This window comes from Bradysia coprophila, unplaced genomic scaffold, assembly GCF_014529535.1.
Source record: "Bradysia coprophila strain Holo2 unplaced genomic scaffold, BU_Bcop_v1 contig_588, whole genome shotgun sequence".
In the NCBI taxonomy this organism is placed as follows: domain Eukaryota; kingdom Metazoa; phylum Arthropoda; class Insecta; order Diptera; family Sciaridae; genus Bradysia; species Bradysia coprophila.
Genome location: NW_023503827.1, coordinates 681,189 through 698,387, shown reverse-complemented (window position 1 = coordinate 698,387; position 17,199 = coordinate 681,189). Strand labels below are relative to the sequence as shown.

At 32.0% G+C, this 17,199-nt stretch overlaps 1 protein-coding gene across 11 annotated transcripts in view; it reads left to right on the top strand.

The window, feature by feature from the left end:
• LOC119083351 (collagen alpha-1(XVIII) chain-like) overlaps positions 1-17,199 on the top strand; it is a 141,469-nt gene that overhangs the window by 29,030 nt on the left and 95,240 nt on the right. Inside the window, exons 1-2 of one of the 11 annotated variants that reach the window (XM_037193058.1) lie at positions 1,727-1,833; positions 14,402-15,496. The exons of the other annotated variants lie outside the window; for them this stretch is intronic. Of the exons in view, the coding sequence (XP_037048953.1) occupies positions 15,347-15,496 (150 nt within the window). The 5' untranslated portion in view covers positions 1,727-1,833; positions 14,402-15,346. Of the gene's footprint in view, positions 1-1,726; positions 1,834-14,401; positions 15,497-17,199 lie in introns of those variants that run through there. 11 annotated transcript variants of the gene reach the window in all.

Here is a 17,199-nt window from a genome sequence, read left to right as displayed (position 1 = left end):
TTGTATCGCTTTAAGTTTCCATTTTTTAACAGCATTGAGTTGAGTCCATTTACAATTCTACAGCAGGGATGACGTTACTCAAAGTAGCATCACCGAGTTCTGAAGCCGAAACCGCTCTCTATTTGATATTCAAGCTATCATAAACGCGAAAAAATTTTAGTCAAAGAAGAGTCCTAACTCTGCTTCTTAAATGAAATAATTATAGCTAAATTTTGATAGGCATTTACAGGTACGAAAGGAAGAATAGGATCCATAAGATGTTTTATGCAACTCGAGTATTATAATGTGCGAAATTTACAAACTTGGTATGCCTTTGTTGCATAAATCGTTGTATGAATTTCGGTGCAAAGTACTTTATAAGGCTCACGCGTACACAACGCCTCGTCTAGAGCCTAAAAAAGTACTTAGCACTAGATGGCTAGATGGCTAGTTATTTTCTTAAGGCATGCTAAAAGGCATTTTTAGCATAAGTTAGGAACAACGTTTTTCCTAAGCGACTAATTTGCGATATTTTAACATTAGTTAGGAAAAGATATTTCGCATCTAGGCGATACGTGGTTATTCGTTCGTTATAAGTTTTTTTTATCTTTTTCTCAAAGCTCAGTTATAACTGTGCTCGTGTATTCATAAAAATTTATAGCGTCTCCGTCAAGTTAATTAAACTCTTATCAATCTCAAAATACCATTTGGTAACACATTTAAAACAAACCACCTAAGTTGACTAATTAATTACAAGAAGTTATACAAATCAACAGGAAACATGATTTACATATAAGCAATGTCGTAAAACTTTTAAATTATTCGATAATAAAACTTTCCGGGCTTCGTTATATACTAGACGTTCAGCCGTAAAGAGTCTTGCTACAATTGAAGAAGTTTTTTTTTCGTATTGTTTTTGTTGAATCCGAAATAAAAATTTTTTTGTAAATTTAATTATAGTCTGAATTTTGTCAGCCAATAATATTACTAATAACATCGGTCCACTCAACTAGACACGACGTAATGTTAGGTTCGAAATTTAACAGAAAAAGAAAACTGACGAACAAAGGCATAACACTCACAACTTTCTCACAACGAATTATCTGAACACAAATTGATGAAGGGTTTGGAAAGTTTAAAAGAAAAAAGGAAAGAAAAATTGTTTTTCCTATCGAAACCTTTTATTGTTATTTATTGCCAAACAATAAAGAAATACTAAAAAAGCCAATAAATTCCAAAAACTCGTAAGTATTTAGTCTCAACAATTCTCTTGAATTCAAAGACGTTTCCGTTTCCATAATTTATTTTGATCAAAACATCACGATTATACTTTTTTTGTACGTTTAGGGCGATAAGTAGTTTTCACTTTTTTATTCTTTCGTGCCTAAATCTAATACATTAGAATTCGTTATTAGACTCCAAGGCAAGAAAAAACAATAATTTTCTTCCTTACAACTTTCGCCTATTAATTCAGGCTTATGGTGATATCCTTGGTTCATACCATACGATTTTCGACTGACAAGAAAATCTCAAAATATTTCACTGATTCCCTTGCATCCTTATTCGTGGCGCAGGTCATTTACCGACCGAATTGTATCCTCATGCTATACCAGCGCTCGATTTTCCGTTATCGGAATTATTTCGAATTACAACAATGTGTGTATTTCAAGCTTTTCTTAGTTTTTCCATATTACGTTTTGTATACCATAACTTCCAAAAACATATTTTGTTCAGTCTTCGAAAGCGGGTTGCCACGATAACTTGATTTAATGCATATCGGTCGTGCGGTTTAGTTATTGTTTCGATCTGGGCGATGCGATACATAAACACATGCATTTTCCCAATATATCAATGGTACGGATAATTTTCGATAATGTCATAGGTCATTAGACACGTTATTCTCTATAAAAGGGTATTCATCTAAATATGCGCTTATTATCCATACGATGAATAGTATCTGTGCTGTGATAAATTAGTGTTGCTGCACAAGATAATAAACTGTTAATTTTCGTGGTAGTTACCGGTTCTGTGTCGGATGTTTGCGTCTGAACATTTTGAAATTTTGTTCCACGATTTATTTTCTATGATGTTACCTGATGGTTATGGACACGCTTAGTGGATTGCGGCATTTGGATTATTAAACAGATGTGATGTAATTACATGGGTTTACGTTTGATTTGTGTGCTATAAATACAGCAAAGAAATAGAAAATGATTTTCTTTTGATTGATTCGGAAAATTGTAATGTGGTGTAGTCTGTGTGGAATTATTTGATATACAAAAAAGATATAAATGAAATTGAGAAAACGTTTTGTGGAAATTCCCTTGAGTGGTTATATTATATAGCTCGTCGTCGTGTATCTTCTCGGTGAATAACAGATAAACTCAAACATTCGCGTGTTAAATTTTTTTCCAATTTTTCTTTATATTATACTGAACATTTACACAAGCAGTCGTTTGCAGAGATTTTTTTTCTTTGCAAATAAAAAAAATTAAAAACGGAAAAGGAAAAGTTTCGGAACGAAATTTCTGTATTTTAATTGGGACGAGCGTACATTCGTCATTAAAAATCATTTTATTTATATCCAAAACAAATAAAAAGTCTTTAAGTACTTTCCTGGAAAATAACAACGAAAATATTTTTTCCATCTCTTGACATTCACTCGGCGCTCTTGTTTAATGTTGTTTTTTCTGTTAACTTTGTTACACATCCTTCAAAGTTAAACAAACATAGAAGTTTTTCGTCTAATAAAATGTCTCTCTACCGATTATAAACAAAATTATTACTGTAACTGAACAAACATTGAATTAAGATATTTTCAATTAATTTTTAATTCGAAAAACAAACGAAAATTTATTATTTAATAAAACGAAGAAGTAGTAGGTATTCAAATGGCTCATATGACAAACAAATATTATTATTTGGAAATGTAGGAAAACAATGACGGTTTTAACATTACACTCTACACCGTACTTATACCACGACTTCTATCCATCTATATATATACGTAGTTAGCTTTGTAAACATACCTCACTTGCAACAAAGTATGTATGCGGAATATATTTTTTGCCGCGCAAAGTGTCTAAAGTTTCCTTTTACAATAAAGGAAATCAAATATTGTTCAACATAACACCGCAAAAGTTTCACAACCTTATTAGATTAGAAGAGAATTCATTTTGTTGCGGTTGATGATTTTGAAAGACATTTTCTTCTTATTTTTATTTTTAAAAGAGATGGGGACTGCTGTTTTTTTATCATTATGAATAGTGAGATAGGTTAGTTCGTTATAATACTGTATGGTGGCCTGAAGGATATTTTTTGATTCGTTGAAAAATTTAATTAAATTCAATAAAAATTCAAAGGGACTATAACAAATTTACTTCAATTGAATTCTCGAGGTGAGAATCATTGAATAGATTTTACCTTATTCACTATCAAGGGAACTCTGATGTAATGCCATTTATCATTAGAAGATGTCGATATGAAGAGGGTATTAAAATGTCTCAATGTTTATTATTAGAATTGTTGCGCAATTGCATTGTAGCTTATAAGACGACTTAGTAATTTGGAAGTTTTAGTTATAAGTAGAGATGAAGTTACCAAAAATATCAAAATTTGAGATTTTGAGAAGAAACTAGAATTTCCGCATTAGCCCAATACTGACACCAGCGTCACTTCTATTTGACTTCTTTGACACTCTCCTGTTTTCTGTCTATTAACACTAAAAAAATTATTTGAGAATAAAGAATACGAAGGAATATAATATGATGAGATACAACTTCGAAAGTTATTATTCGCTTGTAAGTTTCGTCGACCTCGTGTCGTATCCCATTTACGTCATGTTTGGTATCGTTGCGAAGCTTAATCTTAGGGCGAAACAACTTTTGTTAAAAAATACAGTAGTAGAGTGTAAGTGGTTTCCAAAATTAACGATTTAAAGACAATAAAAAAAATTGTACATTTGGGTCAACTTTTTCCAGTGTTTTTCCACTACGAAACTTCCATAGCCACTTCGTTTCGGAGAAATCACCTATTAAAATTTTTGTGTAATATACATGCAAGACGCAAGGTTATTTACTCTATCAATAAGCCATCATTGTAACAGTACCAATACCTCGTCTAGGTATAAAAACCAATATGTAAGTCGAGTTTTGGATTCAATGCATTTGCGCAAGATTTCTATTAAGTGAACCATATAACGATAATATTACTCAAGCTCATGCCGTTTCATTGTAAATAAATAATTTTCTAATTGAAATCCTCGTCAAACTCAATCTCAATTAATAAAGTGTATCATATTAAAATACTCCAAATGGAAATAAATTTATTGTATTTTACTCGTCAACTGTATAATGGTCAATCTACTTATATACTTTATGACCATAAAATGACTAGTAAAATTGATCCATTCGGTGAATTTGTCGAGCGAAAATAATTAGTTAATTTAATTTATTTAACACGATTTATAAATTATTTTAATGAATTTTTCGAATCCTTTCAGTTTTACCGTTTAACGATAAAAAATTGAGGTAGGCTCACTTCACATCCCATATTTTTTGTGATTTGGGATGCCTATAAATTAAAAAAAAAAAGTAAAACGAATAAAAACAGAGTAGGGAAGAACTGCATGAAATCGTGTCGCACTTCTATGTCATTTTAATTACGCAGAGGTCAATTGCCAATCACGCTAGAATCAGATGTCAATTACCATGTTTACAGACTTCTGGTTCTAATTTATCAACAATTTGATAAAATTCTAGATAAATCTACTACTTCCTTTTAATTTGATGAAATTATTGATCATTTATACTTTTTATATTTGATCGAATGGGAATAGAGCATGTTCCACCATTTCCTCTAGTTGTTTCCCGCTCGATAAACCACCAACAAATATAGTCTCATATCGGCTAGTTGCGATGACGTGTTACAAGCACTTTCGTAAATGTCCGGGGAAACGTTTTCACTCAGAATAACTTCTTTGTCAATATACTAAATAAAAGCTCGATTGGGTTTGCTCTAACTTACCAACAAAAATTATTTATATCTTGGCTACTGAACAAAACTTTAACAAATTTCGTAGATCAGCTGAAAGTAGAATCCACTTTTTATATGTCTCGATTCACACTCGAATCATAATTTGCGTCATTTCTCACCGCCTTTATCGAAACAACTTCTTTTCAATACAACATGATTTTTCACCTAGAGCCTTCTTCCGACTAACACAAGTACGCAAACATATAAAGTGAAAACATCTTAAGTTCTAGATGACACTGCGACGTTATTGGCATTTAATTCAAACTTGTCCACGACTGCCATTTATATATTTCTAAATCCCCAACCAACGGAAACATCTTCTTTTCAAATTTGTCGATGTATCCGAAAATGTACCTTCATTTTAAGAGGGTTTAAAAGTGGTATTCATATTCATCTGATGAAATCGGCTTTTGTTGAATAATAGAAACATAATGATTGACTGAATCAAAAAAAGATTTGTTGGGAGTTATATTACTTTTCCTCTTAACAAACAAAGATTTGAATATTTCAATAGCAAAAAGTCTGTCATTGTCAAGGTTACTATAAAAACATCAAATTTTATTCCGTAAAACAATTTTTTTGCCATTAAATGAAATTGTTTTCCTTCAGTAAATGTACCTACATTATCTACGAATGAAACCCTAAAATATTTTGCGATTTGATGTTTATTCTTTAAGAGACAAAACTCTTGTATGGCATTTTTTTCACCCGACTTTTTCCTGGTAGACATTAAAATAACATCATCATTTTCCATTCGAATTTAAAAGTGCGGAAATAATCTGTTTAAAACCTTCTTCATAACATAAAAAATAATTTCATTTTAAAATCCTAACTGATAGGTGTGCGCCAGAGTGGATTCTATAAAATGAAACGATAAGAGATGAACCCAAACATACATTTAAAATTGGGATAATGTAATTACAGTAAAAAAGGATTGTTCAAAAGCGAAAATTAGCTCATTGCCATGCCATTAAAATAAATAATAAGATTAGAGAAGCGAAGGATAATGAATTAGATTAAAATTGCTTTGTTTGATGTCCATGCAATTTTTTTTTTTTTTGCTATTTGTGAGAGATATTAGCGAAGATTAATTCCTTCATCAACTTTTTCAATCCTAATTGAATTTACAAAACTTGTATTTTTCACTTCAATTGAACCAGAAATGTTTCAACGATTTTCTCCGGAATCAAATTTTCCCAGTAATTTAATTAAAATTATTTGAATTGTAACATTGTGACGAATATACAGCACGACGATTGAATCAGCTTTTGAAACATACAAAGAAGTGCTTCATACTCATGGTGTATAACACAATCGTGAAACGTGCTCAGTCATCTCTGGTCACGCTATACACAGTGAGTGAATTATGGATTCGGGAAAATTAAAGGACAAAAAAACCAAGCGGCGATCGGGTATCTGATGTATAGAAACCATCATGAAGGCTTTAGTTTGACTTTTAAATTGTGAAATTTTCTTTATAGGTAATCTTTGTACATCATTGGCGTTGACTGCTTTGTGAGGAATTCCACTCTTGCAATCTAAAGCAGATTTCTTTTCGTGTTTAATCTATTTTTGGTAAAATTACACGAGAATACGTAGATTTCGATATTACGGAGATTAGGTCGACGACAGGGAAATTTCGGGCGACTCATAATTTCACTAATAACTAGAATGTTTGAGCGTTGCAAGATGTTAATGTTTCTTTAAATGACAAAAGACCCATTCCCAACATTCATTAACCGCTTCCATTTTTGCTAAAAGTTGGGTTTTTACTGAATTCCCGCACCTCCTTGCTGGACCAGGTCGAATTCACGGTAAAACAATGTCCTAGGTATGACCGTGTTCGTCATATTTGTCCTTATTTTGCTGCAGTTCCGTTTTTATTGTAATTGTTTCTTGCTCACTGTTAAGCAAAAGTGAAATGCTCCGCCTCTGACTGTACTAGTGTACGGTACATAGTTTGCAAAAGAATGTTCCAGAAATCAATTAATTTTTGGAAATTGTAAAACTGTTTCTATATTTCAGTTCATGTACAATTGAGAGATCAATCTTTAAACGGGTTTACAATCATGTATAGATGATAAATAACAAGTAATTTTCAAACGAAATCGGAATGTGCTGATTTAAATCGTACAAATGTCGTAAACAATTTTCATTTCATTTTACTTACACTACGTATAGATGAACTTTTTAGGGAAATAAAACATCTCCCAGAAATTATTTTTCTTCGCAACTCCTTCAACTTTGATTGTTCTTTTCCGATTTAGATTTTACCTATAACATTGTCAGCATATCTAAACAGCAATGACTATCTTTCCCATTTATGCCACATACTTTATACAACATCAGCACATTGGTTGAGGAAATCGTTCATAATCTAGATAAATACATTTCACACACATTTTATTCTCGAAAAAAACAGAGATAGTAAAAATGTAAGGGATTTTTATTTGATGTTGCAGAGTGTTACACACACGACACGACATATTATAAAGAAGAGGAAATTTGTTGTTTTGTATTTTCACCATTTTCCCTCTATGTAATTCGGTTACACGAACGTATAATGTGTCAACGGTGATTTGTTTGGCACCCAGAAAGCAAAATAGAAAAAAAAAACTCCGAATCCTTACACACCGAATTCACCAGAGGTCAAGAGTGGAAATCTGTTTCGTAAGTTGTGTTATGTGTGGCATTATGTGGGTTAAGTATTTTCTTTAAATAAATGTTTGGCGAATAGTCGAAGGGAATGAATATTTTCTTCTGAGAATCCCAAATTAATTGGGTTGTTTGATGGGCTTAAGCATATATAAATAAGATAGGGGATGACGACCGTATGGCTGTAAGTAAATAATTTATGTGAAAGTATGCAATCATGAGAATGTTAAGGGACAATCCAATGTTCTAATTGGCTAAAATGGAGATTTCATTTCATTTCCGAAATGTAAATATGGGAATTTTGCTGGAACTTTACTTCTATATGAAATATATATGCATGATCGGAATTGTTCTAACGATGTAGCAAATTTGCTTCAACATCTTCGTGTTGACGATGATAGTTTGATTTTTTTGATAGATAGTAAAAGAACCAATCTGCAATTAATTCGCGATGTAGATGTTTGAATCCAGGGATTTCAAAACTTCTAATTTTGTATAAATAATGCTTCAGCGATCCACCTAGTCAAGATTCATCTTAACATTTAGTTGTAAAATATCAATTTAAAATTAGAATCAGTCGCTCGTATTCCATGTTACTAGAGTCCTGCATCTTGTTTGTGGTATTTTACTGATAAACATTTCAAAATAAAAAGTTTTAATCGAAAACATAGCAACGTAACACGTAAACGTTTACTTATACATACTGTTCATTCCAATGAGATAATAGTGGGATAGAGAGGAATTACGTAGACGAAATCGTGAAGCAAAAGTAAACTCTGTGTAATATACACTTGAGACACACACACACTTACACATTCCAATTATTTTTGACAAGTCGGTGAAACCTTAGACTAACCATACTAATTACTCTAAGGGTGAAACTGTTGCAGACTTTTCGAAATCAACTTTGACCACTTGAAACGATAGCTGCTATACTATCAATTACACATAAACAGTTCACTAGTTACCTAATTACACACATTTTCTGACAAATTTTATAATTTTTAAAAAGAAATGTCCCGAAATTTTAATATTGACGATGCTAACATTTTTATTATGTGTGACTACTGACCGTGAAAGTTTATAAATTCAGCCAACTGATTGAATTCTCCGATCGTCAAGATTTCTAATAAAAAAACATTCGATCGAAAAGGAGAAAAAATCACAAAATTAGTTCAGTTTTGGGGACAATGAGAGATTGTTTACATGAAATAAAAATTTCAGTTCGATTAATATTTAATTTTCAAAGAAAGAAATGCTTTAAACCAATTTCGAAGAAAGAGTGAAAATACAAATTTCCTTCGCGCCTATATTTCAAAATAAGTACGAAAGTACGTAAGAACCATAAATTTAAGGTACTCACACACACACTTGAATATTTCGTATTTGCTTTTGCTTCACCGCTTGAACAAAATATTTACATAGAAGGCCTGTCTATCCCACTATTATGTCATTGGTTCATTCAGTCTTCGTATATGAAGCCATCTACATTAATTCCAATATTCATCGAATCAGTTTTTTTTATGAAAAAACACTTTACCCAACCAATTCAACTTTGCTAAGTTACATTACATGTTATCAAACATCACTTCAAGAGCCCACAGAACATAAATATTTTCTACACGCTGGAAAAATATTTAGGGAACAGAGAAAAAAGTAAATGAAAGAAGAAATATTGGAGAATTGAGGTGTTAGAAAAGAATGAAAAAAAGCAAATGCAAAATTAAATATATTACTCAGCTGGTAATTTACATCTAAATGGATATAAATAGAGAGAAAATCAAATAAAAACGTATGTTGATGGTTGAGTGTTGAGCAATCGTAAAATATATAGGTTTATATGTGCGACAAGCCACCAATTCACGAATAGAAAATAAAATGTAGTTTCAGTAGCTTTTATGTTACGTAAGTACATAAGTGGCGTACAAATGAGAATATTAATTAGGCTATATTTCAGTTATTTAAATTTTCTTGAATAAAATATGGTATTTTATAGGTTATTTGGCATGGAGCTTTTGCTATATAGCCGGTATTATGTTATAGTATTCTGACATGTTATACGCTATATATATATATATATTTTCCCATCAAACACTTTTCCTTCATTTGCATTATTATAAACCGAAAATCGGAGCCCATTTAAGAAAAAGGTCAAAAGCTTTATTATCATGACTATTATGTATATAGCACAACATGGCATATGTATACGTATGGTACGTACTTGGTTATGCCTTATTTTATGTGTGTTTTGGTTGCTCCTCTGTGTGTTCATACTGAATGCAAAATAATGCTCGACAGGTCAAAGATTACCACTTGCAGACTATAAATTATGAAAGTTTTCGGTTTTATGGCAAGCAATTGAAACAGTGAAAATGGGGTGGTGGTGTGTTCATTGAGTGTTTTGTAGCCATTTAATGGAACTAGGTGTGTCGTTACTCTTACACTTTTTATTTTATTTTAAGCTCAATTTAACTTTTGAGATGGAAAGTCGAATAATCCTTCAAAGAAATGAATGTTGGTTTATTTACCGAGCGCTTATGACATAATTTAGCCCCCCATTTAATCCTAAATATAATCTTTTCGTTAAAAAAGATGACAACGATTAAATGCGAATGGTCGAGACTACGAATTTGGATCAGTGTTTCTTTGTGTGTAAAATCTTTTTTCCCTTCGGAGAAACGTATCTGAAGAATTAAATGAAAGAAACGATACTTGAAAACTCAAATATTTAAAAGGTTGTTTCGTTGTTTGATGTTTAGCTTTCTTTCTTTCTTTTCATGTCAGGCAGAACGTATTCAAGCGGAAAATCGAAACTTTTTAAAACTTAACAGTTTCTACATTTTAAAACGTTTTATATGCATATCGCATCAACAATGCATATCACAACTTTAGGGGAAATCCATAAAGATCTTCCTTACGATATTTTACACCTTTGAGCCACCTCTCGACCGCACTTTTTCACTACCTTTATTTCGACGATTCACACTTAAGGAGACCCTTCTCCATCGACCATATGGTCGTTTTTTATGAATAGACCCTTATAGTGCCGTTCAATTTAATATACGAAGCACTTTTCATTTGCGACGAAGATAATATTAGTATGATTGTCATGCTGTTACATTAAACACAGTTTATGCATTCATGTAACAGTTTCCTTCATAATATACAATTGTTTATGGTTTCCGAGATATCACAGACAGACAAAACATACAGTAATGTGGAAATGTATGCCTTTATAACAGGACGAATTGTGTGCAGATATTGCTATAACATCTGAGTTGAAATTTATTTTCAAATAAGGTGTAATGTTTCTGATATACTATTACAATAATAGCAAAGTCTGTACGTGACAAAAGGATTTAGCTATCAAGAATTGTCTGTTAAACTGATTGACATCATTTGTCAATATCTAAATTTTATCGTAAACAACATTGTGGGAAGTCATTCAAATTTTCGATTTTACATTGTAGTATTGGCTTGTTGATTAATGTTAATGGAAAACAAAATTTTGTTCGAGATAACTAATGCTTCGAATTATTCATATATGATTCCGGATAACCGATTGCAATTTATTCAACCATTCCCCTATAATTCAAATATTTCAGATCAGTCTCATCTATTGAATAAATTACGCTGCACTAAATCTCATCAAACGTATACTTTGTGTTTTTCACCATCAGGATTATACAACATGAACGATATACGAACATCGATCGTTTGAACTTGCAAGTTACATGTAAACAAATTGGTTTCATAGTGAAATGCCTTATTATCGCTATCAAATTTCACTGTATATACTGCTGCTACTCATTATAAGGAGTTTTAGTACTCAGTAAATTTGCACGAAGGGGAAACGGTTATATTTTAGCTAATGCATCAGAATTCCTAATTGAATCTAATTGAAATTGATGGAATGCATACAACACTATTTGCTGGCATTAAAACAATCAATGATGTTCGGTACACAAGAATCAAAACTGTAAATTGTTATTAGTATAAGCACTTACCAGCTCAGAAGAGTTTTATAGTGTTTCGCGTTATGGTCTGGGAACGATCAATCTGTTTAACTACTCTATTCGTTTTTTGGTCCGTCATCCGTTGAAGCATTTTCCATGGCCATATCGTCGGCAACATGACTAAAGGGCGTCCTACCATTTTTTAAACGACAATATAAACTTTTTTCGATTTGTGAGACTTTGAGCTTTGTATAAAGTCAATCCAAGCAATGGTTCGAAAGATAAAGTCGTTTAAAAAAGGTAGGACGCCCTTATTAGTCATATTGCCAACGATATGCATCTAATCTATTTTCCCTGTAATAATCGGACAAAATCATTTTGTTTCGACTAATGAATGTCATGACTGCATATTCATTTCAACTATTGTCTGATCATTTTTATTGCACAGGAAATTATCCAGAACGAAACGCTTTTCCATGGATAATTAGATGTTTAGAACTGTGTACTTATCGACTGAAACAATTAAAATAATGAGCGCACGAAACATTATTCAATTAATGGCACGTTCGTTGAGAAACTTTGTATTCATAATTTTGTAGTCATGGTCGCAAATATAATGATTAAAGTGACGGGGTGTGGAACCTCAACCACAACCACTTATTCCTTATAAGGAAAATCTGTACCAACAAAGCAGTAGACAATTAATTGACGAAAATGCTGTTGAGTATTTTAGTAGAATTAATATCCCGTTTGCTCAACTGCGGTGTTATGTAGTTGAATTATAATAGAACTCTTGCCGTATGCTTAGCAATAATGAACTTTCTTCGGAAACTAAACACTCGACACTCATGTGCCTTGCAAAAGTGAGGAAGAGTTCTTTGATACGTGATATGTAGTGTAATTGACTTTAGTTTAACAAAAATATCAAAACTATCATATGCGAAACAAAGTCTATGACATTCATGTTGAGAAGAATACCAGCAACAACGCCAACAATATCCAAAAGACATTATATGTATCACACACGCTTTCTACTTTATATTGAACTCATAGCCAGATATCTCGGATGTATATGTGTCAACCGACTTAATATAGTGTATGATCAATGTAACATAAGAGTGTACACAGAGGAGTTTTTGTCATCGGGTTTATTTAAACATTTTCCATCGAAAAGCAATTTAATGGCAAGACTTTGAAAATTGATAGCTTCTAGTCAATAACATAAAAATTATATTCCTTTTATGTTTCGGTTGGGAACGGTGAAATAAAGTGAAAGGATATGGAGGAGAAATAGTAAAATTCTTACCCAAAATCGATGGGATGATGAACACGCAAATACCCACACCCCGCCTACACACTCATAATCTATATATATAAAAATAAAATGGATTTTTCCTTACCATACACTTTTTCACTGCTTTAGTGTATCCCTATCGTGAGAGCACACATTCAATATAAATTTGTTTTTCGTTGGAATATTTTAGTTAATTGTGGTTAAATGATGAATACAAAGAAGTGTTTGCTATCTCATGCATTTATCAAACTGCTGAGAACTACATGCAACTTAGATTCAAATTCAAACCAACAATAAGAAAAGTATTAAACTCATTTTGTTAAAAACTCTAGTATAATAACTCTTGGTGAAGTGGTATCCTTTCCATTTTTAAATAAAAATTCTTTGATTTAAAAAATGATCAAATTAATCTCACTACATTGGGAGCAGATCTTGCAACAGCTGGTCCTTTACCAGCTGTTGCTTATTAATAGTGTACTTTTTGGTTTACTCACTTAGACTTGTGAGGGTGAACAAACCGTTATCAATTGCTTTCTGTTGTTTCATCTCTAAGGAAAACCAATACACGTAAACAATTGTTGTATCAGTATACGAAGTTTTGCCTTACAGTTGAAAATTTGCTCTCTCAAACAAACTTCTTCATGGGGCTCAGTGAGTAAAATACCTTACGTAATTGTTTGAAACTTTTCATTTGGTCAAGTGTTAAGGGCTGCAATCAACAAGGCGAAATAAGAAAAAATTAAACACTAGAACTTGCAGTTAGTTGGCCAGTGGCCCTACTCACGTTAAAAAAATGTGGTTCAGATCCTTCGGGGGAATGTCGATTTCGTTTCATTATTGGACACTAAACAATTCTCTAGAACATCATAATTGACAAAAAATTGTTTCTGAGTCGCGCAACGCATTCAAAGTTTACATGAAAACGCATAGAAACGCATGGTAACGCATAGAAACGCATGCATTTTCGATTGCGTTGCGCGACTCAGAAACAATTCTTTGTCAATTATGATGTTCTAGAGAATTGTTTAGTGTCCGATAATGAAACGAAATCGACATTCCTCCGAAGGATCTGAACCACATTTTTTTAACGTGAATAGGGCTAGCCACCCCAAATTCATAAAGTTCTAAATAATGTCTCAACCACATTTGTTAGTTTTATAACATTTTTTATCAACTAAGGTAATTCATTGTCATGGTCACAGGGAGCGTGTCACACTGATACACATAGCTATAATTTTTCTATTAACATTTTTTTAACTTTAATAAGGAAATTATCTGTAAATTATACGGGTATCTTGAGAACAACTCTATCATTCATCTATGTAATTTCAATTGCTAGCCGGTTTGGAAAGTCTTCTCTTCAATTTACGTTTTACGTTGAATTATGAAATTATCAATTTGGAAGACCTCTACATTTTGTGTCCATATTACATAAGTTTCGTTAACCGAGCTAAACTTGAACTTTTCCCTTCATTATTTATAGAATCAATTATCTGAAAAGTTTTTACGGAAAATAAAATCGTCAATTAACTCTCACTGAATTATTTATCGTGAAAATGTTAATAAGTTTCGTGAGTATTCGTTCGATTTGACTTTATAAAGAGACGTTATCAATGCCGGTGGAACGATAGCAAAATAAATGACATTAAATGTAACGTTTACATGACGATACAGCAATTTTACCTTTATCCCGTTGAATATCCGAAATAATGGAAAATGCTTACACCTGTGATTAAAATAAACAAAAATTTATTAAAAAACGAGAAAAATTATTCAAAATAACTTTCGTCTGCACAAAATATATTTCTCAATAAAAATCCAGAGCACAGAGTACACAGGAGATAAATAAATCGCTCTTGCTGTAGATGTAGAACTCGACTACCTAAACACACAAAGCTTAATAAAATATCGGGGACGTGAGTGTTTTTCACAAAAAAAAACCTGTCGTAAATAATAAATCGCGTGCAAACATTTTCCGGAAATGTCTATCGTTGTGATATTTGTAAATTAGTGACAATAATTTGTTATGTTGGCTTATATATAACAAAGCATACCGCATACATTCTCCTTTTTCCGAATAAATGTGTTTTGATGTAACCAAACTATCGACGAACTTTGCATTTATATATTGACATATATAACATGAACATCAATGATAGTTCATCAGATAAATAGGCATTTACTATTTCATTCCAGACATAAAAGGCTTTTAACGAAAATTAGAGGTGGAGTGAAAACATAATATAAAAATTCCATATTTCTGGAAATTAAAAAAAAAATATCGAAAGAAAAGAGAAAAAACAATGTTCGCCTGGTATACTAACAATCGTAGAACATTTCTTACAAACAATTCGGTTCCGACGGTTTTCGTGTAATTAAGATAATCTCCTGAATTTTTAATTATTACGATTCCATACAAATATCAAATATGGCGATGGTAATATCGGGTCGTGCCAAAGCGGTTATTATCGCTATTTTGTGTTTTTTACTTCTGGGAGGTGTCCTCGTAGCAGGATCAACGAAAGGATGGTTTGTTTCGCAACGATACAACGGTGAACGAACAGCCGCACGAATTCAGGTAATAAATAAAGTATTATGACAATAAGGGCACATTGCCGAGTTTGAGCATTTTCTTTTCTTGTATTTTATTCATTCCATCCAAACCCAAAACATATTTGTCACGCAGTCGTGTTAATGTATAATTTATCGGAAATAGAAAGTTTTTATGCCTTTTATGGTAAATAAAGGGCAATCAACGATCACATTATTTGATTTATTTGATTATGGTTTTTGTTACTCTAATGCCAGCTACTAAACCAGTGAGGTTTAACTATCTCATTCGTATACTTTTTATGTTCGGGTAGCTATGAATTTTGTATGTGCAATAAATGAGCACGTAAAATTCACAAACAACCAAAGAAAAATAATTTAAATACAAAAAATAAAGTTAGAAAGCTCCAAACCTAATTATAGGAAAAATTAATTTCATAAACTATGTCTATCATTAAAATTGTAGAAGCAAAACGATTCTTTTTAATTTAAATTCTATTTTTAAACCATGGAAACAATGATGGAACAGTGCACGAAAACCAATTTATATCATAAAACAGGTAAACCGGTTATTTGCTGTACAGAGCGAGCTTTTCCGTCGGTGAAATTATTACAAAGCCCTTTGAAGTGTGTCGGGACGATATTGAATTAAATTTGTCTCCGAAACTTAATTTATTTTGGGAAAACGAGCAAACATATAAAATCGAAATTTATAAACTTGAAAAAATACCATTTTTCCCGTATAGTGGCCACTTAAATCAATTTTGTTGGTTTGACATCTGCCGAATTTTATATGTATTCTGATTTTTTTACTATTCGCTTTTTCCATTCATACTGCCCATTCAAATCCAATATATGCTGTTCGTAGATATGTTTTATATTTATTGTAAATTGTATTTAAAATAAACTTCAGACCTTCAAACTATCTAAATAATTTTACACATCTGCTGCAATCAGTGTTGAAATGGATTGTTGGTGAAATATTGAAATGTTACATGGTACAGTGGTTAACTGAATTTAAACACCTTATAGACATCTCCTACTCATCCTACGCCAAAGCAACTCAGTTACAATTAATTAACAACATTCTAAGTATGAAACATCATGTGAGCTTTTTGCATGGTTTTTTCCGCTCAGTCAAAAATCCTTCAATTTCAATTTCATTTATTTTTAAACATAGTTTCTTAAACTAAGTACACCGCGTAGCTCCAGTATGTGTTACAATTCTAAGGAGTTACAACCAAAAAATCCTTTTACGAACGCCAGCATGAAGTATCCTTTAACGTTAGAAAATTTATACGCCGGTTAAACGTTAACTTGTCAAATCCTGAGTCCGTGTCAGTCACTTAAGTCAATGTCACCCCATCTGCTTTATAAAAACGAATCGGTTTTCAAAATTCCGCTACAGTGAACGACATATCAAATGTCTCACTGTCATTTTTTTCAGAGAATGTCATTGTGAATTTGCAATGACACAATAAGAAAAATTTGACAGTGAGACATTTGAGATGTCGTTCACTGTAGTGTAATTTTTTTTTTCCAAAGTGACTGACTTCAAAGATACTTTTTTAGGAATTTTAGAAATATTTTTAGAAACTTCAGAAATTTTTAGAAATACGGTCTTGAGAAAAGGCACTGACCTTCAGACCCGGCTAATATCATTTCCTTTATTTTTGAATAATGCAATGTGAATGGGTGAACTTTGACGATTTTTGAGGACAGCACAAAATC